Source organism: Lynx rufus, unplaced genomic scaffold, assembly GCF_022079265.1.
Source record: "Lynx rufus isolate CCGP_SWC_20201006 ecotype Redwood Valley unplaced genomic scaffold, mLynRuf1.p SCAF_2, whole genome shotgun sequence".
Taxonomy (NCBI): Eukaryota; Metazoa; Chordata; class Mammalia; order Carnivora; family Felidae; genus Lynx; species Lynx rufus.
The window spans coordinates 151907959-151931197 of record NW_025814834.1 but is presented as its reverse complement, the minus strand read 5'-3'; the positions used below and the strand labels follow the sequence as shown (position 1 = coordinate 151931197).

General features: G+C 37.1%; 1 protein-coding gene across 1 annotated transcript in view; it reads right to left on the bottom strand.

Moving 5' to 3' along the window:
• TTLL7 (tubulin tyrosine ligase like 7) overlaps positions 1-23239 on the bottom strand; it is a 94922-nt gene that overhangs the window by 14444 nt on the left and 57239 nt on the right. Inside the window, exons 18-19 of the mRNA XM_047085380.1 lie at positions 14894-15054; positions 1133-1306 (exon numbers count right to left, since the gene is read on the bottom strand). Of these exons, the coding sequence (XP_046941336.1) occupies positions 1133-1306; positions 14894-15054 (335 nt within the window). The remainder of the gene's footprint in view (positions 1-1132; positions 1307-14893; positions 15055-23239) is intronic.

The following is a 23239-nucleotide window of genomic DNA, read 5'->3' as shown; positions in this document are numbered from 1 at the left end:
ATTCTGCTGTTGTAAGTCAGTTTATAGAAAGTTAGCTTTAATATACTCTCTGTGATTTTTATAATAAACAGATTAATTTCTAGGTATTTCAAAAAGAAAATCCAAGCTATGGTGGTTCTATTTTCCTCATTGCCTATTCAACTGTTAGTTGAATACTATCATCTTTTGACTATCACTTAGTTTTTCAAAGTCATAGTTTATTCTCTTTTCTTTCTTTCTTTCTTTCTTTCTTTCTTTCTTTCTTTCTTTCTAACGTTTTATTTATTTTTGAGACAGGGAGAGACAGAGCATGAACAGGGGAGGGTCAGAGAGAGGGAGACACAGAATCTGAAATAGGCTCCAGGCTCCAAGCTGTCAGCACAGAGCCCGACACGGGGCTCGAACCACGGACCGCGAGATCATGACCTGAGCCGAAGTTGGCCGCTTAACCGACTGAGCCACCCAGGCGCCCCTGGTTTATTTTCTTCTATCTTGAGTAGTACTTCAATGTATATATACTAAAAATGAAGTCGCATATCCATCTTTAATTCTAATGGGAACTATGATTGTACAGAAAAATCCTAAAATGTACTTCTTTTTTACTCTGTGTATTTTTGCAGCTTAAAAACAACATTATTTTTTATGATTTGGAAAACTACCTATTTTAACTGGACAATATTTATTAAAATTCAGTTTTTAAATGGAACTTAACAAAATTCACCTCCCATAGATTTGTTTGGTGATGAAAGGAGTAGTGGAGGCATACTGAACAACAAAAATTAAACTAAAGGCATCTTCCCAACTTATCAGGCTGATGGATAAATCTGAAATATCCTTATTGGAGCAAAAAGTTAATTACCATTTTTTGGATGCTTTTACTTGGCTTTTGAAAGCAAAAGTATATAAACCAAATAATCTCATTTCCATGTAGGTTATTTCTGTCACCTTCAGGTTTGTGGCTGTTGTCCTTGTTTGGTCCTTCAAAGGTGAAGACTGTGCAAATTAAAAGTCTTTTGTAGATAATAGCGGGTATGAATTTTTGGTCTTTAGCTTTTTCTCTAGCTATATAAATGAAAAGAGACTTTCAATTGCAAACTGCATTGTGGAATTACTTTATATAAAACTCACAGGGTGTAGAAATGTAAACAAGTACCTGGAGTTACTCCAATCAGTACCAGGGCCTGACAGTGATCCTCTTGTGTCAGTTGCATACTTGTAAACCACTAGCAGGCACTGTTTACAAAGCTCAACCAGGCGCTGGCAACATTGGAGCTGCAAAGGAGTCACCACCTCCGGGCTTTTACTGAAAATACTCTCCCAAGAGGATCTGTGGGCATGGAAACAGACATGACCTCATGTGGCTGTTAAAAAAGGCAACCAGCTTTATCACTTACCTAGCAACAAACCAATAAGGAAAAGTAGAAGTGGCCTCAGAACATGTGAAGTGACTGCAGGTGGTTGAAAGGTATAAGATAAATATATATTTGAAAATTAATCTTTATATTAAAAAACATAACATAGAATTCATATGCTATTTGTCTCTAAAGACTTTACTGATATCAACTGTGGGTAGCTATCAGCATGGCTTCCCAACACCTCCTAAAAATTTCCATTACTCTATATTAAAGTATATGTAAAATATCGAGCTTATTTCTCAAAAGTTAGGTATTCTAAAACTTTAAGCTTTCTAAAGTCCTTGTTATCTTTACCTTTATATTAATAATAATCCCAAGATCTGAGGAGTTAAGATGGTGGAATAGTAAGGGGACCCTATACTTGTCTCTTCCCTTGAACATAGCTAGACCAACATCAAACCATTCTGAACACCTAGGAAATAGATCTGAGGATTAACAGAGCAATCTGCATAATTTGAGACACAGAGGAAGGCAGAGGCAGGTACTTGGTGCAGACAGGTGAACTGGGGGAGAGAAAAGCTGCGGTGCTGCAGAGCAGAGGGAGCTATTTTCATGGAGAGGAGAAAGACAGAGGTGGCTGCAGGGAGAGAGCAGCACTCGGGTTTGCATAAGAAAACACCCCCCTGAAAGCAGCTAGAGAGAAAGAGTGAAAACACACACAGGGGACTGCACAAGAAAATGGTTCCCCAAAACCACCGGAGGGGGGGGGGAAGGAGAGGGTTTCAATACCGCCAGTTTTTTTATTAAACAGCTGAGCACAGAGTCTGAAGTTTCAGAGATCAGACTCTGGTGTTGTCCGGGCCCCAGGAGCAGGCAACTGGCCTAAGGATCCCCTAGGTCCCATAGGGAGAAATGGTTCCTCAGTTTGGAGTACATTTGGTAGAGGTGATACAACCTCTCTCTGGGTAAAAGACAAGGTGGGCACCATCAAGCTGCCACCGATATAGGAAGAAAGATGCCAGTTGAGGCCAGCAAATCCTGGAGCCAGCTGTGTGTTGTGATTTACCATAAACTCTGAGTACTGCCACTGAACGGTGGCATGACCATTTCCTGGGACAAGCCAGCCACAGGGCAGTGAGATCCTCCCCCAGAAGATCACTGAGGGTCTGAACTGTAAAGGTCTCTGAAGTGTGGGGTTTTGAAACACAGCTGTGCCTGAGATAAAACTCTGGAGAGAGGCACTGTTTGATAGGTGGACAGCTCAGACACAGACAGGGGTAAGGCAGGGAGCTGATGGAAGCAGTGGACACAGGAAGGGTGGCTGATCATGCATCTGTGAGGGCGCAAACTTCCCTCCCTGGACACTAGAGAGTGGGGTGAAGCCATTTATCATTATTAGCCCACCAACACTGATCCACCCCAATGAGCTAAACAGTGCCTCCAAGTGGAGAATAGAGCCATTACACAAAGGCCCCCTTGTGCCCTCCAGGCACATCTCCATTAGGACAAGTTGGCCTGAGAATCTGAGCAGCAGACCCCTCTCCCAGAAGCCCAGCACAAATCCTTTCCCTGAGTTTAGCCTACCATAGACTACTGCAAAGTTTCAGCTCTAGGGGAAACCTGATCTAGTTTCATTTGGTTTTTTTGTTAGTTGGCTCATTTTGTTGTTGGTGCCTCTGTTTTTGTTGTGTTTTTCTTCTCTTTTGTTTCTTGGATACAGAATGGACACTTTATTTATTTATTTTTTTAATTTTTAATTTTTTTCTCTCTTCTTTTTTCTTTTCACTTTTTCCTATCAAGCTTCTCTTAACTAGCAGACCAAAATACACCTAGGATCTAGCTTCCTTTATTTTATTTTTAAAAATTTTTAAACTTTTATTTCATTCTATTATTATTGTTGTTGTTTTCTTCCTCCAAAATGACAAGATGGAGAAAGTCACCTCAAAAGAAAGAACAGAAGGAAATGATGGCCAGGGATTTAATCAATGCAGATATAAGGAAGATGTCTGAACTAGAATTTAAAACAATGATTATAAGGATACTAGCTGGGCTTGAAAAAAGCATTGAAGACACCAGAGAATCTCTTTCTGCAGAGACAAAAGAACTAAATTCTAGTCAGGCTGAAATTAAAAATGTTATCACTGAGATGCCAACCCAGTGGAAGACATAAAAACGAGGATGGATAAGGCAGAGAAGCAAATAAGCGATAAAGAAGATAAAAATTATGGAAAATAATGGAGCTGAAAAGAAGAGGGAAACAAAGGCCAGGGATCACAAAGGCAGACTTAGGAAACTCAGCAATTTATTAAAACATAATAACATTTGTATCATAGGAGTCCCAGAAGATGAAGAGAAAGAAAAAGGGAAAGAAGGTTTATTTGAGCAAATTATAGCTGAAAACTTCCCTAATCTGGGAAAGGACACAGACATCAAAATCCAAGAAGCACAGAGAACTCCCATTAAATTGAAAAAAAGTTAGCCATCACCAAGCTATATAGTCAAATTCACAAAATAAACAGACAAGGAAAGAATCCTGAAAGCAGCAAGGGAAAAAAAGTCCTTAACCTACAAGTCCTTAACCTGAAAACAGATCAGGTTAACAGAAGATCCGTCCACAGAAACCTGGCAGGCCAGAAAGGAGTGGCAAGATATATCCAATGTGCCTAATGGAAAAAATATACACTCAAGAATACACTATCCAGCAAGGCTGTCATCCAAAACAGAAGGAGAGATAAAGAGTTTTCTAGACAAACAAAAACTAAAGGAGTTTGTGACCATTAAACCAGCGAAAAATTTTAAGAGGGACTCTGAGGGGGAGTGAGGGGAAGACCAAAAGCACAGAGATTAGAAAGGACCAGAGAGCATCACCAGGTAACACAATGGCACTCAATTCATATCTTTCAATTAACACTCTGAATATAAATGAACTAAATGCTCTAATCCAAACACATAAGGTATCAGAATGGATAAAAAATGAGATCCACCTATATGCTGCATACAAGAGCATTTTAGAGCTAAAGACACATGCAGATTGAAAGTGAGGGGATGAAGAACCATCTATCATGCTCCTGGATGTCCAAAGAAAGGCAAAATAGCCATACTTAATCAGACAAGCTCTATTTTAAAACAAAGACTGTAATAAGAAATGAAGAAGGGCATTATATCATAATGGCCCTATCCATCAAGGAGATCTGACAATTGTAAATATTTATGCCCCCGACTTGGAAGAACCAAATATATAAATCAGTTAATGATGAAAATAAGGAAAGTCATTGATAACAATACCATAATTATAAGAGACTTTAATACCCCACTTACAACAATGGACAGATCACCTCACCAAAGCAGAAAATCGACAAGGAAACAATGGCTTTGAATGACACAATGGACCAGATGGACTTACCAGATACATTCAGAAGATTTCATCCTAAAGCAGCAGAATACACATTCTTCTCCAGTGCACATGAAACACTGTCCAGAATAGATCACATAGTGGGTCACAAATCAGCCCTCAACAGGTACAAAAAGACGGAGATCATACCATGCATACTTTCAGATCACAATGCTATGAAACTTGATATCAACCACAAGAAAAAATTTGGAAAGCCCTCAAATACATGGAAGTTAAAGAACATTCTATAAAGAATGAATGGGTTAACCAGGAAATTAAAGAAATATAAAAATACAAATGAAAATGAAAACATGGCAGTCCAAATCTTTTGGGATACAGCAAAGACAGTCTTAAGAGAAGAGTACACTGTAATTCAGGCCTATCTAAGAAGCAAGAAAGGTCCCAAATACACAACCTAACCTTACACCTAAAGGAGCTAGAAAAAGAACAGCAAATAAAGCCTAAAGCCAGCAGAAGAAGGGAAATAATAAAGATTAGAGCAGAAATAAATGATATAGAAACAAACAAACAAAAACAGTAGAACAAATCAATGAAACTAAAAGCTAGTTTTTTTAAAGAATAAACAAAACTGATAACCCCCTAGTCAGACTTATCAAAAACTAAAGAAAGAGGAACCAAATAGATAAAATCATGAATGCAAGAGGAACCAATGCCACAGAAATACAAGCAATTGTAAGAGAATATTATGAAAAATTATATGTAAACAAACTGGGCAATCTGGAAGAAATGGACAAATTCCTAGAAACACACTACCAAAACTGAATCAGGAAGAAACAGAAAATTTGAACAGGTCCATAACTGGCAAAGAATTTGAATCAGTAAATCAACAAGAGGGGCACCTGGGTGGCTCAAGTCAGTTGAGCATCCGACTTTGGCTCAGGTCATGATCTTGCACTCCATGAGTTCAGGCCCCGCATTGGGCTCTGTGCTGACAACTCAGAGCCTGAAGCCTGCTTTGAATTCTGGGTCTCCCTCTCTCTATACCCCTCCCCCCACTCATGCTCGCTCGCTCTCTCTCTCTCTCTATCAAAAATAAATAAACATTAAAAAAAATTTTTTTTTTTTTTAAATCTCCCAATGAGAGTCCTGGGCCAGATGGCTTCCCAGGAGAATTCTACCAGACATTTAATGAAGAGTAAATACATATTCTTCTCAAACTTTTCCAAAAAATAGAAATGGAAAGAAATCTTCCAAACTCATTCTACAAAGCTAGCATTATCTTGAATGCAAAATCAAAGACCCCACTAAAAAGGGGAATTACCGGCCAATATCCCTGAAGAACATGGATGCAAAAATTCCCAACAAAATATTAGCAAATCAAATTCAATAGTACATTAAAAGAATTATTCACCATGATCAAGGGGGATTTATTCATGGGCTGTATGACTGGTTCAATATTCACAAATCAATCAATGTGATACACCACATTAATAAAAGAAATGATAAGAACCATACGATCCTGTCAATAGATGCAGAAAAAGCATTTGACAAAATACAGCATCCATTCTTGATAAAAACCCTCAATAAATTAGGGATAGATGGAACATAATTCAACATCATAAAGGCCATATACAAAAGAACCACCGCTAATATCATTGTCAACGGGGAAAAACTGAGAGTCTTTCCCCTATGGTCAGGAACAAGTATGTCCACTATCATCATTACTATTTAACACAGTACTGGCATCACACAACAAAAAGAAATAAAAGCATCCAAATAAGCAAGGAAGAAGTCAAACTTTCACTATTTGCAGACAACATGATACTCTATGCAGAAAACCTGAAAGTTCAACTGCAAAAAAAAGTGCTAGAACGAAAACAAGAATTCAGTAAAGTTGCAGGATATAAAATCAACGTGAATAAATCTGTTACATTTTTATACACCAATAACAAAGCAGCAGAAAAAGAAATCAAGGAATTGATCCCATTTGTAATTGCACCAAAAACAATAGATACCTAGGAATATATCTAACTAAAGAGATAAAAGATCTATACTCTGAAAACCACAGAACACACATAAAAGAAATTGAAGAAGCATTCTTCAAAAAAATGGAAAAGCATTCCATAGTCATGGATTGGAAGAACAAATATTGTTAAAATGTCTATACTACCCAAAGCAATCTACCCATTAAAAAAAAAATTTTTTTTTTGTGTTTATTTATCATTGGGAGACAGAGAGAGACAGAACATGAGCATGAAAGGGGCAGAGAGAGGGGGAGACACAGAATCCAAAGCAGGCTCCAGGCTCTGAGCTGTCAGCACAGAGCCCAACATGGAGCTCGAACCCATAAACCCCGAGATCATAACCTGAGCCTAAGTCAGATGCTTAACCGACTGAGCCACCCAGGCACCCATCAATCTACCCATTTAATGCAATCCCTATCAGAATACCACCAGCATTTTTCACTGAGTTGGAACAAACAGTCCTAAACTTTGTATGGAACCAGAAAAGACCCCAAATAACCAAATGTTGAAAACAACCAAAAAACAAAAAACTTGAGGAATCACAATTCCGAATTTCAAGCTATATTACAAAGCTGCAGTCATCAAGACAATATGGTACTGGTACAAAAACAGACACATAGATCAATGGAACAGAACAGAAACTATATGGTCAACTAATCTTTGACAAAGTTGGACAGAATATCCAATGGAAAAAAGACAGTCTTTTCAACAAATGGTGTCGGGAAAACTGGACGACAACATGCAGAAGAATGAAACTGTACCACTTTCTCACACCATACACAAAAATAAATTCAAAATGGAAGAAAGACCTAAATGTGAGTCAGGAAACCATCAAAGTCCTAGAGGAGAAAACAGGCAACAACCTCTTTGACCTCGGCTGCAGCAACTTCTTACTAGACAGGTTGCTGAAGGCAAGGGAAACAACAACAAACACGAACTACTTGAGTCTTCATCAAGGTAAAAAGCTTTTGCACAGTGAAAGAAACAATCAACAAAATTAAAAGACAGCCCAAAGAATGGGGGAAGATATTTGCAAACAAAATATCTGATAAAGGGTTAGTATCCAAAATCTATAAAGAACTTATCAAACTCAACACCCAAAAAACAAATAACCCAGTTAAGAAATGGGCAGAAGACATGAATAGACACTTTCTCAAAGAAGACATCCAGATGACTAACAGACACATGAAAAGATACTCAAGATCACTCATCATCAGGGAAACACAAATCAAAACCACGATGATATACCACCTCACATCTGTTAGAATGGCTAAAATTAACAACACAAGAAACTACAGGTGTGGGAAAGGATGCAGAGAAAGGGAAATCCTCTTGCAGTGCTGGTGGGAATGCAAACTTGTGCAGCCACTCTGGAGAGTAGTATGGAGATTCTTCAAGAAACTAAAAATAGAAGTACCCTAGGATCCAGCAATTGCACTATTAGGTACTTTCCCAGAGAATACAAAAATACATATTTAAAGGGGTACATGCACTCCAATGTTGATAGCAGCATTATCAACAATAGCCAAATGTCCATCAATTGATGAACTGAGGAATGGATAAACAAGATGTGATATATATATACATACATATATGTATATGGAATATTACATATACATACATATATATAATGGAATATTACTCAGATATCAAAATGAAAGAAATCTTGCTATTGGCAATGACATGGATAGAGCTAGAATGGATCATGTTAAGTGAAATAAGTCAATCAGAGAAAGACAAATTTCATTCATATGTGGAACTTAAGAGACAAAACAGATGAACATATGAGAAGGGGAGGTGGGAAGGGAAGAGAGGGAAACAAACCACAAGAGATTTTTAATGACAGAGAACAAACTATGTGTTGATGGGGGGAGGTGGGTGGGGCATGGGCCAGAAAGGTGATGGGTACTAAGGAGAGCACTTGTGATGAGCACTGGGTGTTCTATGTAAGTGATGAATCACTGAATTCTACTCCTGAAACCAATATTGCACTGTATGCTAACTAAAATTTATTTTTTTTAAAAAGGGGGAAAAAATAAAAGATGAAAAAATAGAAAAAAATAATGATCCCACAAAAGAATTTAAAATTTGCTGTGATTTCATTTGTGGTCTCTGTGCTAGGAACATGTAAATTAATCCTTTGACTATGACCACTCCTTTCAAAACCCTTTCAGATGTAATTATATATCCATGATATTTCTAGAGCTCAGTTTCTCTATTCTAGAAGTAATGTTATCTCAATGAATACTGCCTGACTGAAATCTTAAACATAGTGTTCTTCCTCCTTTCATGCACTCAACTTATACCAAAGCAGGTAGTAGTACACACTTCTTGGTAAACTTAATATGTGTGTGTGTGTGTGTGTGTGTGTGTGTGTGTGTGTGTGTCTATGCACATGCAGGTACACAAATATATATAAATATACTTACAATTCTAAATTTACCATGATGATCCCAATCAGGAAATACCTCCTCACCCACCCCCACCACCACAGAGAGAGAGACACAGAGAGAGAGAGAAAGAGATTTATTTCCTTAGTGTAAATGAAACTCTTCTTAAGTCTCAAGGGGAAAGTTTTATTTGAGACTTGGTAATGGTTCAGGTCTCGTTTTACATAAACCAACTCGCTTAACCCTCAGAGAAAGAAAACAGTAGATTTTCAGAAAGAAAAAAATATTAAGGAAAATATTTTTCTGAAGAAATTTACTTCCCAGTGGGAAATTCAAAGACTCCATTTTCAATTTTCTGTGGATATTTGATATCTTTGGAATTTTTAAAAATGCTTTAAAAACTCAGAAAGGCATTTTTTTTAGCAGAAAGGCTACTGTTTATTTTTTCGCGAGAAATGTGGTCCTAAAAAGATAGCATGTCATCAGTGAATGACAGGTTTTCTTAAAAGGAATGAGATTCAAATGAATAGACTGAAAGGAATAAATTTTCTTCATATTCTGAGATGTTCAGGACTAAATATAATACTGTTTTTATTATTTTAAGAAAGTTATTGCATTCAAGAAGCAGTAATGTGCTAGCTAAATTAACTTTTAAAATAAGTTTTAATTTATTACTAAATATAAGAAAAACTAGATATAACACATACATGTTTGTATATACCCATATATACCTGTGTGTGTGTGTGTGTGTGTGTGTGTGTGTGCAATTGACTTAACCTAATTTGATCAAGAAAAATATTGGAGAATACCAATTAATTAGAGAATGTGTTTATAATTAATATGTCTTAATTTCAAAGTCCTACATGTTTAGGTCCAGATAAATAAAAATTTCATATAAATACAAATACATTCAGGAAAACATCCTGTGTTACGACTGTCTGCTTAGGACTTTTCTCTCCACTGAAATTGAGTATTGCTACATCCTCTTCTCTTAATTTGGATATATTTTTATTTTGATCCTTTGGAGCCATTTGATTAGATCCACTATCAAGTTACAAACATCATGGCAATTTTTCTTTTCCTGATTTGGAGTATAGAGAGGTAAGAAAAGAACAAATAAAATGGAAGCAAGGTAAAAAGAGCTTTTTCTATAACACTCGAATTTGATGGAACAGTCTGAATATTATATAAGTTATATCACCAGCTCTGCTTCTCAATCTCTCATTCTTCCTTAAATATTTAAAATAAATATGTGAGGGGCGCCTGGGTGGCGCAGTCGGTTAAGCGTCCGACTTCAGCCAGGTCACGATCTCGCGGTCCGTGAGTTCGAGCCCCGCGTCAGGCTCTGGGCTGATGGCTCGGAGCCTGGAGCCTGTTTCCGATTCTGTGTCTCCCTCTCTCTCTGCCCCTCCCCCGTTCATGCTCTGTCTCTCTCTGTCCCAAAAATAAATAAACGTTGAAAAAAAAAATTAAAAAAAAAAAATAAAAATAAAATAAATATGTGGATCAAAGTCTTTTACCAATTTTTGTTGTGTATGTTCACCACCACAGGCCAAAGACCACATTCTACTCTATTAATTCATATTTAAGTGTCAGCGCACCAGTGTTCATAAAGAAAAAAAGAAAATGGATAGGAATTGCTTCATTTGGTACTAGGCTAACTTTCTCTGCACAAAGGAAACCTATCTTTCAAACTGAGTATGTTAGAACTATGTCCCCCACCTCCTATCCACTACACCTGGCATATAGAGGCATATAGAAATAAGAAGGTGAAAGGATGTAAAAATAACTTATAATACCAGTTCCGTTTTAAAGAACCCAAGGTCTTATCTGCCTTTTTTCTGTATCTAACTTCCGAAAAACAGAAGAGCCAAAATCCATAAATTGAAAAAGAAAAATTAACTGGTTAAAAATTTGTTTGGTACTCCCTAATGCTCAGAGATACATAACAGGAAACAACTTTAAACAACCATTTTTAGTAATATAACAATAAGATACAGAATAGTGAATACTTCTGGCAATAAAGGGGAGGTATTAATGAAATCCAGAGACTTGAAAAGCCTCTAATTATCCAGCAATCCAGTATTTTTCACCAACTTTCTCATCAAAATATTAAAAGTAGTTATCTAAAAAGTAAAACGGATTCATCTTTTTTCTCCTTCTCTAATAGAAGTCAGAATGGATGACTGAGTGGACCAAAGTTAAGTAGCAGAAAGGAGAAAGGAAAATAAAAACAAAACAAAACAAAAACTGGCCTATACCAACGGAATAAACAGCAACAATTGAGCTGAAAAGTACTAACAACAACACATCCAATTGAAAGTGATATGAGAACAGGAAGATTCATGTCATTTTTAGTCTATATGTTATGCATATATTTTTAAGTAGGCATATAATTCAGCCTGAAAGCAGACTGCTTAGAATACTCCTTATCATTTTTCTTGCCTGAAGATTCTAAGAGAAAAAGCTTTTCCATGAAAAACTTCCACTAGAAAATGCCTTTGGCTAACAGGTCCAAACAGATTCTCTTTCTTTGGGGTGTATAGATCATAGTTTTGAGTGGAGAAAAGGCTTTTCCAAATAATACATTTCTTCTCCCATACCTCCCCCTGCCTCCTCTTTTTTGTTTTACCTGGAAAACTATTCTTCCTCTTCCTACAAGTCTCAGCTGAAATGTTACATCCTTTGGCTACCTTTCATGAGCTCTCAGACCTGAGTTTGAGTCCACAGCACCAAGACTTCCTCTATCCCAGCAAAACATGGCAGATAATTTTATTCATGAAAATTCTAAGAGCTATTCCCCTACAGAGAACACATTCAGAATGTGGGGCATCATGTGATAACAAGAGAAGGTTCCATGTAACAACAAGGGTCACTGAGCATGGGCTTTAGCAGCCTGGAAAAGTAAGAAAGAGGGATAAGGGTGTTTTCTATTTGGTGCATCAGTAAAACTTCTGGGCCAACTCTAGGGAAACCTGCCACAAAGTTTCCTACGATATTCTTTGATGTGTCTGGATGTGGACAGGGAGTGGTTTATTTATTTTGCTTTGTTATTGGGGTGTTGATGGGCAGAGGAAAGAATCAAGGTGGCCCAGACTTATTTGAATTATATTTTTCCAAGATTTTACACCTAACTGTGAATGACAGTTGTGTTTTTATTAAAATCATTCTCTTAGAACTGAGTTTAGAGTAGATTTTTGCCTTGACTATTGGGCTGTTAGGCCAAACGTTAAAGGAGTATGCATTGACTAAACATGACTCAAAGGATTACTAACACTACTCTGGGTCTAACCTGTGAATCAAACACAATGCTGTGTGACTTCATGAAATTGAGGAAGCCTAAGAAACCCATTCGTAAGGCTGCAAAATAAAACCCAGTGTTAAACTCACCTCTACAAACCACCAAAATTTTAAAGAAATGGATGGAGTATGGAGGTCAAATTGGGCTCAAACTCCTGCTCTATTTGCCCAGATGTGGTGGGGCTGGGGATCTGACTAAGGCTATGGGACTTGCAATCAAGCAAGTCTGGTAACCACTGGGAATGCTGCTTTGAAGGGAATCAGTGAAACACACAGCTAAGAGCTTGGGGGCTCTTGTCTCAGACAACCTGGGTTTAAATCCATGCTCACCTAGTTACTATAAGAACCTGGATAAACTACATGCTCTCTCTATGTGTTAATTTCCTCATCTATACAATGAGAATAACAATAATAATTTACTCAAAACACTAAAGTGGCAACTATAAGACTATTTAATATGTAAAACAACGTCAGGCTTTTAGTAAGTCTTCAATAAATGTTGTTAACTCTCATCATCAATACCAATAATAATAGATACCACCAGAGAAATTTAAGGGGAGTATTGTGCAAAACACAAGAGAAAAAGATTCTGAATCAATTAATATTTTACCAAACTAGTTCAGGGAAGAGGAGCCCTAGAGGCAAAGAAGAACCACTTGATGGGCATCTTTAGGGTCTGGAGTTGGAGATTATCTCATGAACTTAAAGCTACCAGCACTAGTTTCAGTAGCAGACTGTCTGACTGTTTTCCCTGGTGAAAAATAGCTGGGATTCATATGTAGCATTCCAACCAATGGATCAACAAACAGAAAAAAAAACAAAAAACAAAAAACATTCCAACTGTGAGTCTAGATTGAGAGAACTTCTACAAAGAGGCAACAACTAACAGGCCATAGAGCATAGTTCAAATATTCCACTTAACTCTCTGAGGAAATAATTTATAGCCAAGATTTCTCTCAGGTTTTACCCAAACCCAGAGCACCTTAGAAAGTCTTCCTGTTGTGAATGGCTACTGAGGAGATAGTAGTGAGAGTAAGTCTGCAAATGATATGAATGAATCAGTACTAGATAACCAGAATATTTAAATGGAGGACATTCAGACATCATTTCAGACTACAATAGGCTGTTATGATTTTACCAAAAAGGAAGTACAGGCTGGGTCTTTACACTGAATTTAAATAATGCAAAGGGAATTGGAGGGATAGGGTTGTGGAAAGCAGCCCGGTCAGACACTTAAGGACACCAAAAGCTCCGATGAAGAAAAGAAAACATTTTAAAGATATTTGAAAATAACGAGCTTGTTTTTCTGGCACAAGCTTTAAGTAGAAAAGTAATGACAAAGAGGACTAGAGAAATAAGAAAGAATCAGCATATTAGAGAGTGCTGTGTCTCTAGATAAAAACTCTAGACTTTAATGATAAATGAGGGAACTCACTACAGATTTTAGGAAATGACCCCTGACAGTAGGATGGATATGGGAAACAAAAAACTGGAGGCAAAAATGTCTAGAAATCTACTAATCTTACCTAGCCTTTCTATAAATGGCTAGAATACTTTATGTCTCTTTTATAATCATTATTTTTTTTATATCTCTTCTTTTGTCTACTAGAGGCAACAAAGCTTATTGGTTAAGACCATAAATTCTTGGGCCAGGTTCCTTGAGGCCAAATCCCAGTTGCACTAGGTCCTTAGCACCTATCTGTGCCTCAGTTTCCTTGTCTATAAAATGGTGATAAATCATAAAACCTGTTATGAGGATTAAATCACTCATTATACATAAAGTGTTTAGAACAATGCCTGGCATACAGTAAGTAGTATAGCTTTAGCTATTATCATTTTTAAGAGTCTTGCAGGGATCTGTGGGGAATTCAACTCTGTATCTCCAAAAATATTCAACATGGTAATAAGTACTAACAATAGCTAAGAACAATGAAAAAGAAAGTAGCCCCATGGGAATGTGACAGAAAAACTAACAGGATTTAGTAAACAATTGAAGATGCAGAAGCCCCTAAAATATCAAACCTGCATAACAAAGGGATTAACGGAAGGCCAGAAAGGTAGCCCTTTCTAATTGAAAAAGAGGTAGGGAATGTTTGGTTTTAAATTATCTTAAGGCTAAAGAAACAATGAATCACAATAGCTTTGGCAGGACTGAAATTTTGGAGAGGGACGGTAGCCATATTTTGGAAGTCTGTTGTACGAAGGAAAGAGCAGAAGAACATTAAGAATATTGATTCGTAATTGAGATTTTTCATTAAGACTACTTTCTCTCCATTGAATTCAATTTAGTTAGGTGTTATGTTCATATTCATTATCTCATCTAAATCAGTTCAACTGCTATAAACTACAGCTGAGTACAAAAAAATTATATGCAGTAAAAAATATCCATATTTTAAGAGATCATTATGGAAATTCAAACATTTTATTGGCCTTCCTCTAACCAAATAATAAAATGTTAAAAGTAACAATAATAAAAGATAATTTAGAACTTACCCTGAATCACAGAAACAGTTCCACAGTCCTTGACCATGACTCCAGAGTAAGCGATTAAAAACCCTATTGAAAATCCGATATAAATTTACTTCCTCGACATCAGGTACCTTCCAGATGCGTGGAAGAATTGTACGGATACTTGTTTTTACTATGTCCAAAACCTAGTGGAAAAACAAAAGTTATTTCAAAATCTAAGTAAGTGTGTGTCTAAAATTCTAAGATGAATATATGTAATTCAAGCATAAATACACACACACACACACACACACACACACACACACTAATTCATTAAACAACAGCACAGAGTAAAAATCCCATGCATTTATGTAAGTTTGGTGTATGCCACAGGTGGCAAATCAGACCATTGGAGTAAGAAGAGATTAAGTTTGAAGTTAAAATTTAAGTTAAATGCAAATTAAATCAATAAATGGAGATTGAAAAATAGTAAGCTTTACTTAAAAAATAAAGCTGAATCCTCATTCACTCGATTTAAAAAATCAGCTCTAGAGGGATTAGAGTCTTAAGTTTAAAAAATAAACCGTTAAGAAAGAATTAAATCATGTCATCTGTGGCAACGTGGCTGGAACTGGAAGGTATTATACTGAGTGAAATAAGTCAGTCAGAGAAGGACAGATATCATATGTTTTCACTCATTTGTGGATCTTGAGAAACTTAACAGAGGACCATGGGGGAAGGGAATGGGAAAAAGTAGTTACAGAGAGGGAGGGAGGCAAACCATAATAAACTCTTAAATAGAGAGAACAACCTGAGGGTGGAAGGGGGTGGGAGAGAGGGGGAAAATGGGTGATGGGCATTGAGGAGGGCACTTGTTGGGATGAGCACTGGGTGTTGTATGTAAGCGATGAACCAGGGAATCTACCCCAAAAAACAAGAGCATACTTTACACACTGTGTGTTAGCCAATTTGACGATAAATTATATTAAAAATAAAATAAAATAAAATAAATTTAAAAAATAAAAATAAAATAAAAAATAAACCACTAAATATCTTAGTGAAAAGCATTGGTGAATATCTTTTAGTCCTTAGGTTATAAAAAGATTACTTTAACTCACAAAAAAGTGTGGGCCATGAAAGAATAATAGATTGATTATATTAAAATTAAGAACTTCTGGCCATCAAAAAATACCTTCAAGAAAATAAAGGATCAAATTACAAACTGGGAAAATAGATTTAAAATATATACCTCCAACAAAAGATTAATATCAGAAATACATAATGAATGCCTAACAAATTGTTAACATAAACACCACCAACTTAGAAAAAAATGCACAAAAATACATGGACTGGAATTTCACAAAAGAGGGAATAAATTTGCCCAATAAACATAAGAAACAAAAATTAAAACCATAAGATATCTCTTCATGTCCATTTAACTGACAAAAATTCAAAGTCTGACAATACCAAGTGCTGGAGAGACAGGGACGTGCAGGGTCTCTTAGACACTTTTGGTGGGAGTAGCAATTGGTGCTGTCACTCAAAAATGGCTTGGCATTATCTCCTAAAGTTAAAAATTCATATACCCTATAACCCAGCAACGTTGGTCCTAAGAGAAATCCTCTCAGAGGTTAAAAACAAGAGGCATGTACAAGAATGTTCTAACAGCTGTTCACAATTGCAAACAGCTGGGAACATCCTAATTGTCCTTCAATGGGAGACTGAACAAATAAACTGATACCCTCATTCCAGTGAACTATTATACAATAATCAAAATGAATGAAATACAACAACATGCAAAACACAAGCATCCTAGTAATATAATAGTACATTTTTAAAAATGCAAACCTGAGTTATAATATACAGTATGAAATCCCTTTAATAGAAGTAAAAACAACTAAATATTAAAAATGCTTATGGGGAATAAAGATAGACAAATAAGAATTTATAAAGAAAGAAAGTAAAGAACTAATAAATCCTGAATTCAAGAAAATGGCTCCCTGAGATATGGGGAGGATGTCCAGGGGAATGGAGTAGAGTCATGTGATTGAATAACAGGTCACTGCCAGGAACATAAGTTTTGTTTTAGATGTGGGGGTCACAAACGGGACAGTGACCTTACAAACACTAAATAAAAGCAGGTCATATACAGACCATTAATGAGAGAGTATCATGAAATAAGAACATGATTAATCTAATTCTGGACAACTGAAATCCTAGAGGTTCTAAAAAAATTTGTAAACCCAAAAATTGACTTTGCCCAGTTCACATCTATTTAATAATTATACAATGCAGTATTTCCAATGAAAAGTCTTTTAAAAAAATAGGAAGCACCAACAAATACAGTTATTCAAACAGTTATTCAAGACTTTTACTTTGTATTTTATTTATCTAATTGAAGGAACTGCCTGGAAGTATGTGAGTGAGTGGTGAGAAGAGAAAGAAGCTTGCAAACATCAAGGCTGAAGGAAGACAGATTTCCCTCAATTGGCACAAATGTAGAGAGAACTGGAGGCAGATAGAGGAAGAATTTAATTTGCCTGTCTTTAAAACAACCATATTTAAAGAAGTGATACTAGTTCTCTCTGAGAAAGCAAATGTAGAATAAATACCTGTTTAAAATCAATTTAGTAAAAAACTTTCAAAACACTTTATTTAGAGAAGAAGGTCGACTCCAACTTCTCATGATGAATTGTGTGAGCCTCATGCCTTCCCTTCCTGTTCACCATGAAGTGGAAACAGTATTTGCAACTCCCACTGCAGGTTAAGGGTATGTCAGATGAAGGGGCAGCGAATAAGGAGAGAGAATGCAATCTGTAATAAAGTCGCCTGGGGAAAAAATTGTCCTGGAAAAGCTCGTTATTACAGATAACAAATGCTTAATAATTAAGAAGTATTTAAAAATTTTTTTAATATGAATTATTCACAATAATACTGATATGTGTATTGATTAACACCTTTTATTTTTTACAATTTTCATTTAAGCTATTAGTTTAACTCATATGTATATTTTTTAATGTTATTTATTTTTGAGAGAGCAAGCAGGGGAGGAGCAGAAAGAGGGAGACAGAGAATCTGAAGTGGACTCCACACTGACAGCAGAGAGACTGTTGTGAGCTCGAACTCACGAACACGAGATCACGACCGGAGCTGAAGTCAGACACTTAACCAACTGAGCCACCCAGGCACCCCAAACTCTATATTTTTTAATGTAGAAAGCAGTACTCATGACTGATGTGATGGAAGAATCCACACTAGCAGTAAATGATAAATTTCAGTAAATTTTCCTTTCTACTTTCTATGTATTAGTGAGTAATAACAGGCCAAAAGTCATAACACAGGACAAATTTAAAAAGCAGCCATGCTAACGTTAATTTCATATTCTATTAATAAATAGCTATTCAACTTTAAAGCATTTGAGATTATAAGTTATTTGTTTATTTCTTTTTGAATACATTTTATGATAAAATGCACACAATGCATAAGAACCAAAGAGAAGAGCCTGCCTGCTCTATACTAAGCACTATACTAGGTGCATTATTTAGTGGAGACCCTCTTGGCCACTGCTCTGTACATGTTTTAGTCTTAGTTTAGAGGGAATTTTAAAACCATGATCATTTAATATCCTAGCCCACACATGACGGAAGGCAACTCCAGAAAGCAGCTAGGGAATTAGGGGCGGTGAATGCTTGTGCTCTACTCCTAATGTTTCCTCCAAAATGGAGAGATGAATACATTTGCTAGGCCTCTTGCACCACATCAAGTATCTCTGCCTGAATGATTTCCCAGAATCATGAGACTAGCATGGTCTAGGCAACCCAGGAACTTGCTCCTTCTTTTCCTGAGCAGCCCACTGGGAACATACATTCTACTTTGCTTCTCTTTGCCCTATTTTTATTTTATTTTATTTTATTTTATTTTATTTTATTTTATTTTATTTTATTTTATTTTATTTTATTTTAATGTTTATTTACTTATTTTGGGAGAGAGATAAAGGGCGAGTGGGGGAGGGGCAGACAGAGAGAGAAACAAAGAATCCCAACCAGGCTCTGCGAGGTCAGTGCAGAGCCTGATGCGGGGCTCAAACCCACGACCTGTGGGATCATGACCTGAGCTGAAATCAAGAATGGACTAACCCCCCAGGTGCCCCTGCCCTCAATTTTAAAGGAGGCAAGCTCTCTGCTCCTGGAGAAAGGAGGGGGTTAGAGAGACCTGTAATTTGGAGGGCACGAGGGCATGTAAACCGAGGGGACAAGTACCTGAATCCCTGCATCTTCCCTCTGAGCCTTCATATGCTCTCTTTCCTCAGCTTGGAACAGTCTTCCTTATCTATTCACCTGGTGAACCTACTCAGGGACAACTTTACCTGCCATTAAACTATGATCCCTTAATCCCCGGTTCCTCCTCTATTAATAACTACCTTGCTTTATTTTAATTTCCTGTTTCACTAATATAGACTGTTAATCCATATAAAGGGAGGCATTATGCCCATCTTGGTAAAAAACGTATCATGTCCTCAAGGCTGAAGATAGGTCTAGCACTCAATAGGTGTTTATCTTAGTGAAACTGTTCCTTGCATCAAAGTGAAACCTGTGCAGACACGGTAAAAATCAGAGCTCACACTTTTTGAGAGCTTCCTATAGACCTCACTGTGAACCAGGGACTGTTCTAAACACTTTTACATAGAACAATTCACGTAATCCTCAGAACAAAAACATAAAGTAGGTACAAATTGATCCACAATCCTTTTCCAAAAAATCATGAGGCTGGATTCCATAATCATAAATATTTCTATTTCCGCAGGAAAATATATGAATATTCAAACCAAGACATGAGACAAAAATAACACATACCTTCCTGTCAAGTCATTGTCATCAAACAAATTCAAGTAGGTTAGGTTTTGCTGCCTAACGGTTATGAAAAATTTTCATTTATTTTTTTGTTTATTTATTTTGAGAGGGGGTGCCAGTGGGGAAGGGGCAGAGAGAGGGAGCAAGAGAATCCCAAGTGGGCTCCTCTCAGTGTGGAGCCGGATGCGGGGTTCAGTCTCAACGATTGCAAGACCATGACCTGAGCCAGTATCAAAAGTTGGAGCCTAACTGACTGAGCCACCCAGGCACCCTGGACATTTTTACGTTCTGAGAACACTTCTGGATCTCATTTTATGGATGAGAAAACTCTGGCATGGAGCAGGTAAATAACTTGGCCAAGATTACACAGCTAGTAAATGGACAGTTCTGTAGCCAGAGCTTCTGGGGAAGCACTACCCAACACTGCCTCACAACTAATTTGATCTGCCCAGGTGTGAACAGCAAACTCTACAAGAGAATCAAATTGTTACTTCTTAGATTCAGATTTGCCTCTAATCAAGTGATACTTGGGAAAATGGGTTGGGTTACTGTACATAAAGAAGGCTGCCCAGACACGCCCTTTATCAGGGCCATGGTGAAGGGTCTAGTCTGCTTAAGAGGCTCACAGATGGCCACACAGTGACTGCACCTTTAGCAAAACATCCACTGAATAATCTTAGGAAGGCAGAGGGCAGACAGGCAAGAAATCAGACTGGAAAGAAGTAAATTAGTGCCAGTTCTATCTGCAATGCTATTTTGGATATCTGGGTGCTTTGGTGTTAGAACAAAATGGTAGATGAATGATTTGTGAAACACGAAAACAAATGGTCAGCAAGTTGCCCTTTGTGTTTATCTGTGGACTCAAGTGAGGCTAAGTTATAGAATACAGGTATGCATTTCCTGACATTGTGACTTTTAAAAGCACCCCGATCTAACATTAAGCTCTCCAAGGGAAAAAATAAATAGGAGATTCAGTCAATGAAAACATTAATAAAATGAAAAGATTTGTCTTTTCCATATGAAATATAGCACATTGAAGGCATAGAGCACACAAATTCATATTTTGCAAGAACATACAGATGTTGAATGACAAACTGCTCCATATGGCTGAACAGTTGGTTCTAAATTAAAATAATGGCATGAGGTGAGGGAGGTTTAGAAATAACATTAAAATCACTACATGCTGTACTAATGATGCATGCAGCAGCCATGGCTATGGGGGAAAGGCACTTTTGCTGATGCAACACGAACAGCTCCGTGCAGCATCTATGTCGGCTCAAATGAAAAAGAGATGGGAAATAATAACATCAAAATGCACAAAGAAGCAGCTACAGTAGGTATTAAAAAGAAATTGCTATGTAGAGAAGAAATACTTGATAAACAAGGATCTCAGAACCCCCAAATAAATGCAAATATGGTCTAACCTTAATATCACTACTTATTTCTCTTCATCCTCCAATCTGAGGTTTATGCCTAGGTATCACGTCAGAGAATAAGCTTCTCAGCAAATCTGGCATTCTTCACAGCCCGCCAGCACTGCAGTATTTTCATACTTCTCATATATTCCTTACAAATTATAGAAAGCAGCTGCATTCTTGGCAGAAAGCTGTATTATGCAAGTGTGGAGTTACCACAACATGATATTAAATAAGATTAGCTGTTTCCATTTTCACCTGGTGAGGATTCTGTTCAGTATTTAATTCCCTCATTCTTGACCTTTAACGCTTACATCCAATAAGGAAAATTTGAAATAAGGCACGTGAAAGAGTTTGTGTATGAGGATTCTAATCTTACAGTTTTATAACATTTTAATGAGCAACCAGCAAATGCTTTGATCCTGGAACAGAAAAAGTGAGATACACATTTCAACAACGGTCTATAAATAGAATTAAGAGCTTTAAATTATGCATTCCACACCGAATACAGTGCTTGGGACATGATAGTCCCTCAATTAATATTGTTGAATGCATGTTAGAATGAGCAAGTAACTAAATGAATGAATGAACAACTCTCAAAATCCCCAGTAGTGCCTAGCACAGTAATCGTACAAAATGGCAACAAATAAATGTTTGTCAAATTAAATTGCATGACATGCAGCCTTTGTGGCAGCCATGAAGACGTGCCATTTGGGTCAAGTTGCTTCCAAGAGTGAGTTAGCCTCCCCATTCAGGATCCACTGCATCATTCAAGCTTATGCTCTCCTCTGACTGCCCCCAACCAAATGGTTGGGCATGGCTGGGACACCTGAGAGGCGTCGTTTCTGCCTAGCAGGCAGTGCTTGTTCTGCCTCCCCACCAGCGCTACAAGGCTTTCTGAGAACTTCACTAGTCTCAGGTTCTTCCTCCCAACCCTCTTGCCTTCCATTCACAGCTGTCAGACCTATACTGCAGTCTGAAGGCCTGTCCTATCTACTTGAACTCTCTTACCCTTTTATCTTTCTTGTGAGTTTTCTCTTATAAATCTCTTTCACTTCTAAATCTGTCTTATGTCTGCTCCCCAGGAGACTGAAAGGACACAGCCTTCCAATGATCACTATCATCCCAGCCCAAGGAAGCACAGAGCTGATTAATCCACATCTAGATGTAAATTAGTTAAGTGCATGACCTTATGAATAAGTAACATTTTATAATATCTAATTCTACGTTCAACAGCTGACCCGCATTCTAGGTTTCTTTTTGTTTTCTTGGATGCAGTTTTTGGCTTTAAAAAGCAATAGCACAGGTTTCAAACAGATGGTCAAATAAATGGCTAATATATTACAACCCCACAGACAATTTTTTATACCTCATTTCCACATATTCTACATAAAATAATTCTACATCTGAAGAACTGAACTCTTAGTAGTCTCGCTGTGTCTGCAGTTCCACCTTCCATAGTTTCAGTTACCCGAGGCCAACCACTGTCCGGAAGCAAATGGATTCTCCTTCGGACGTAGTCTCAGAAGGTCAATGGTAGCCTAACGTTGCATCACAATAACTACAGCATTCACCTCACTTTATCTCATCGTGTTGGCATTTTATCATCTCACGTCATCACAAGAAGAAGGGTGAGTACAGTATAATATGATATTTTGAGAGAGAGAGAAACCATATTTATACAACTTTTATTATAACATATTGTTATAATTATTCTATTTCATTATTAGTTATTGTTGTTAATCCCCTACTGTGCCTAGTTTATAAATTCAACTTTACCAGTGGTATGTATATATGTATGAGAAACAACAGAATATCTACAGGATGCAGTACTATCCCCATTTTCAGGCATCCACTGGGGACTCGGAATCCCCCGCGAATAAGGGGGAAGCACTGTTAAATAAAACACATTGGAGAAACAGCCTGGTATGACGATCCTTAGTAGGAAAACAAAATCAGCCTGCATTTTATACCTCCTAAGGCAGAACACCCTCTCACATGATGTCTCATTTCTTCACAAAAACCCTCCAAATCTTAAGGTTAAAAATCTCAGAAATTCTGAAAAGTTACCTGTCCCAAGTAAAGGACAGAGGCAGTATTTAACTCAAATCCACATGACTACGAGT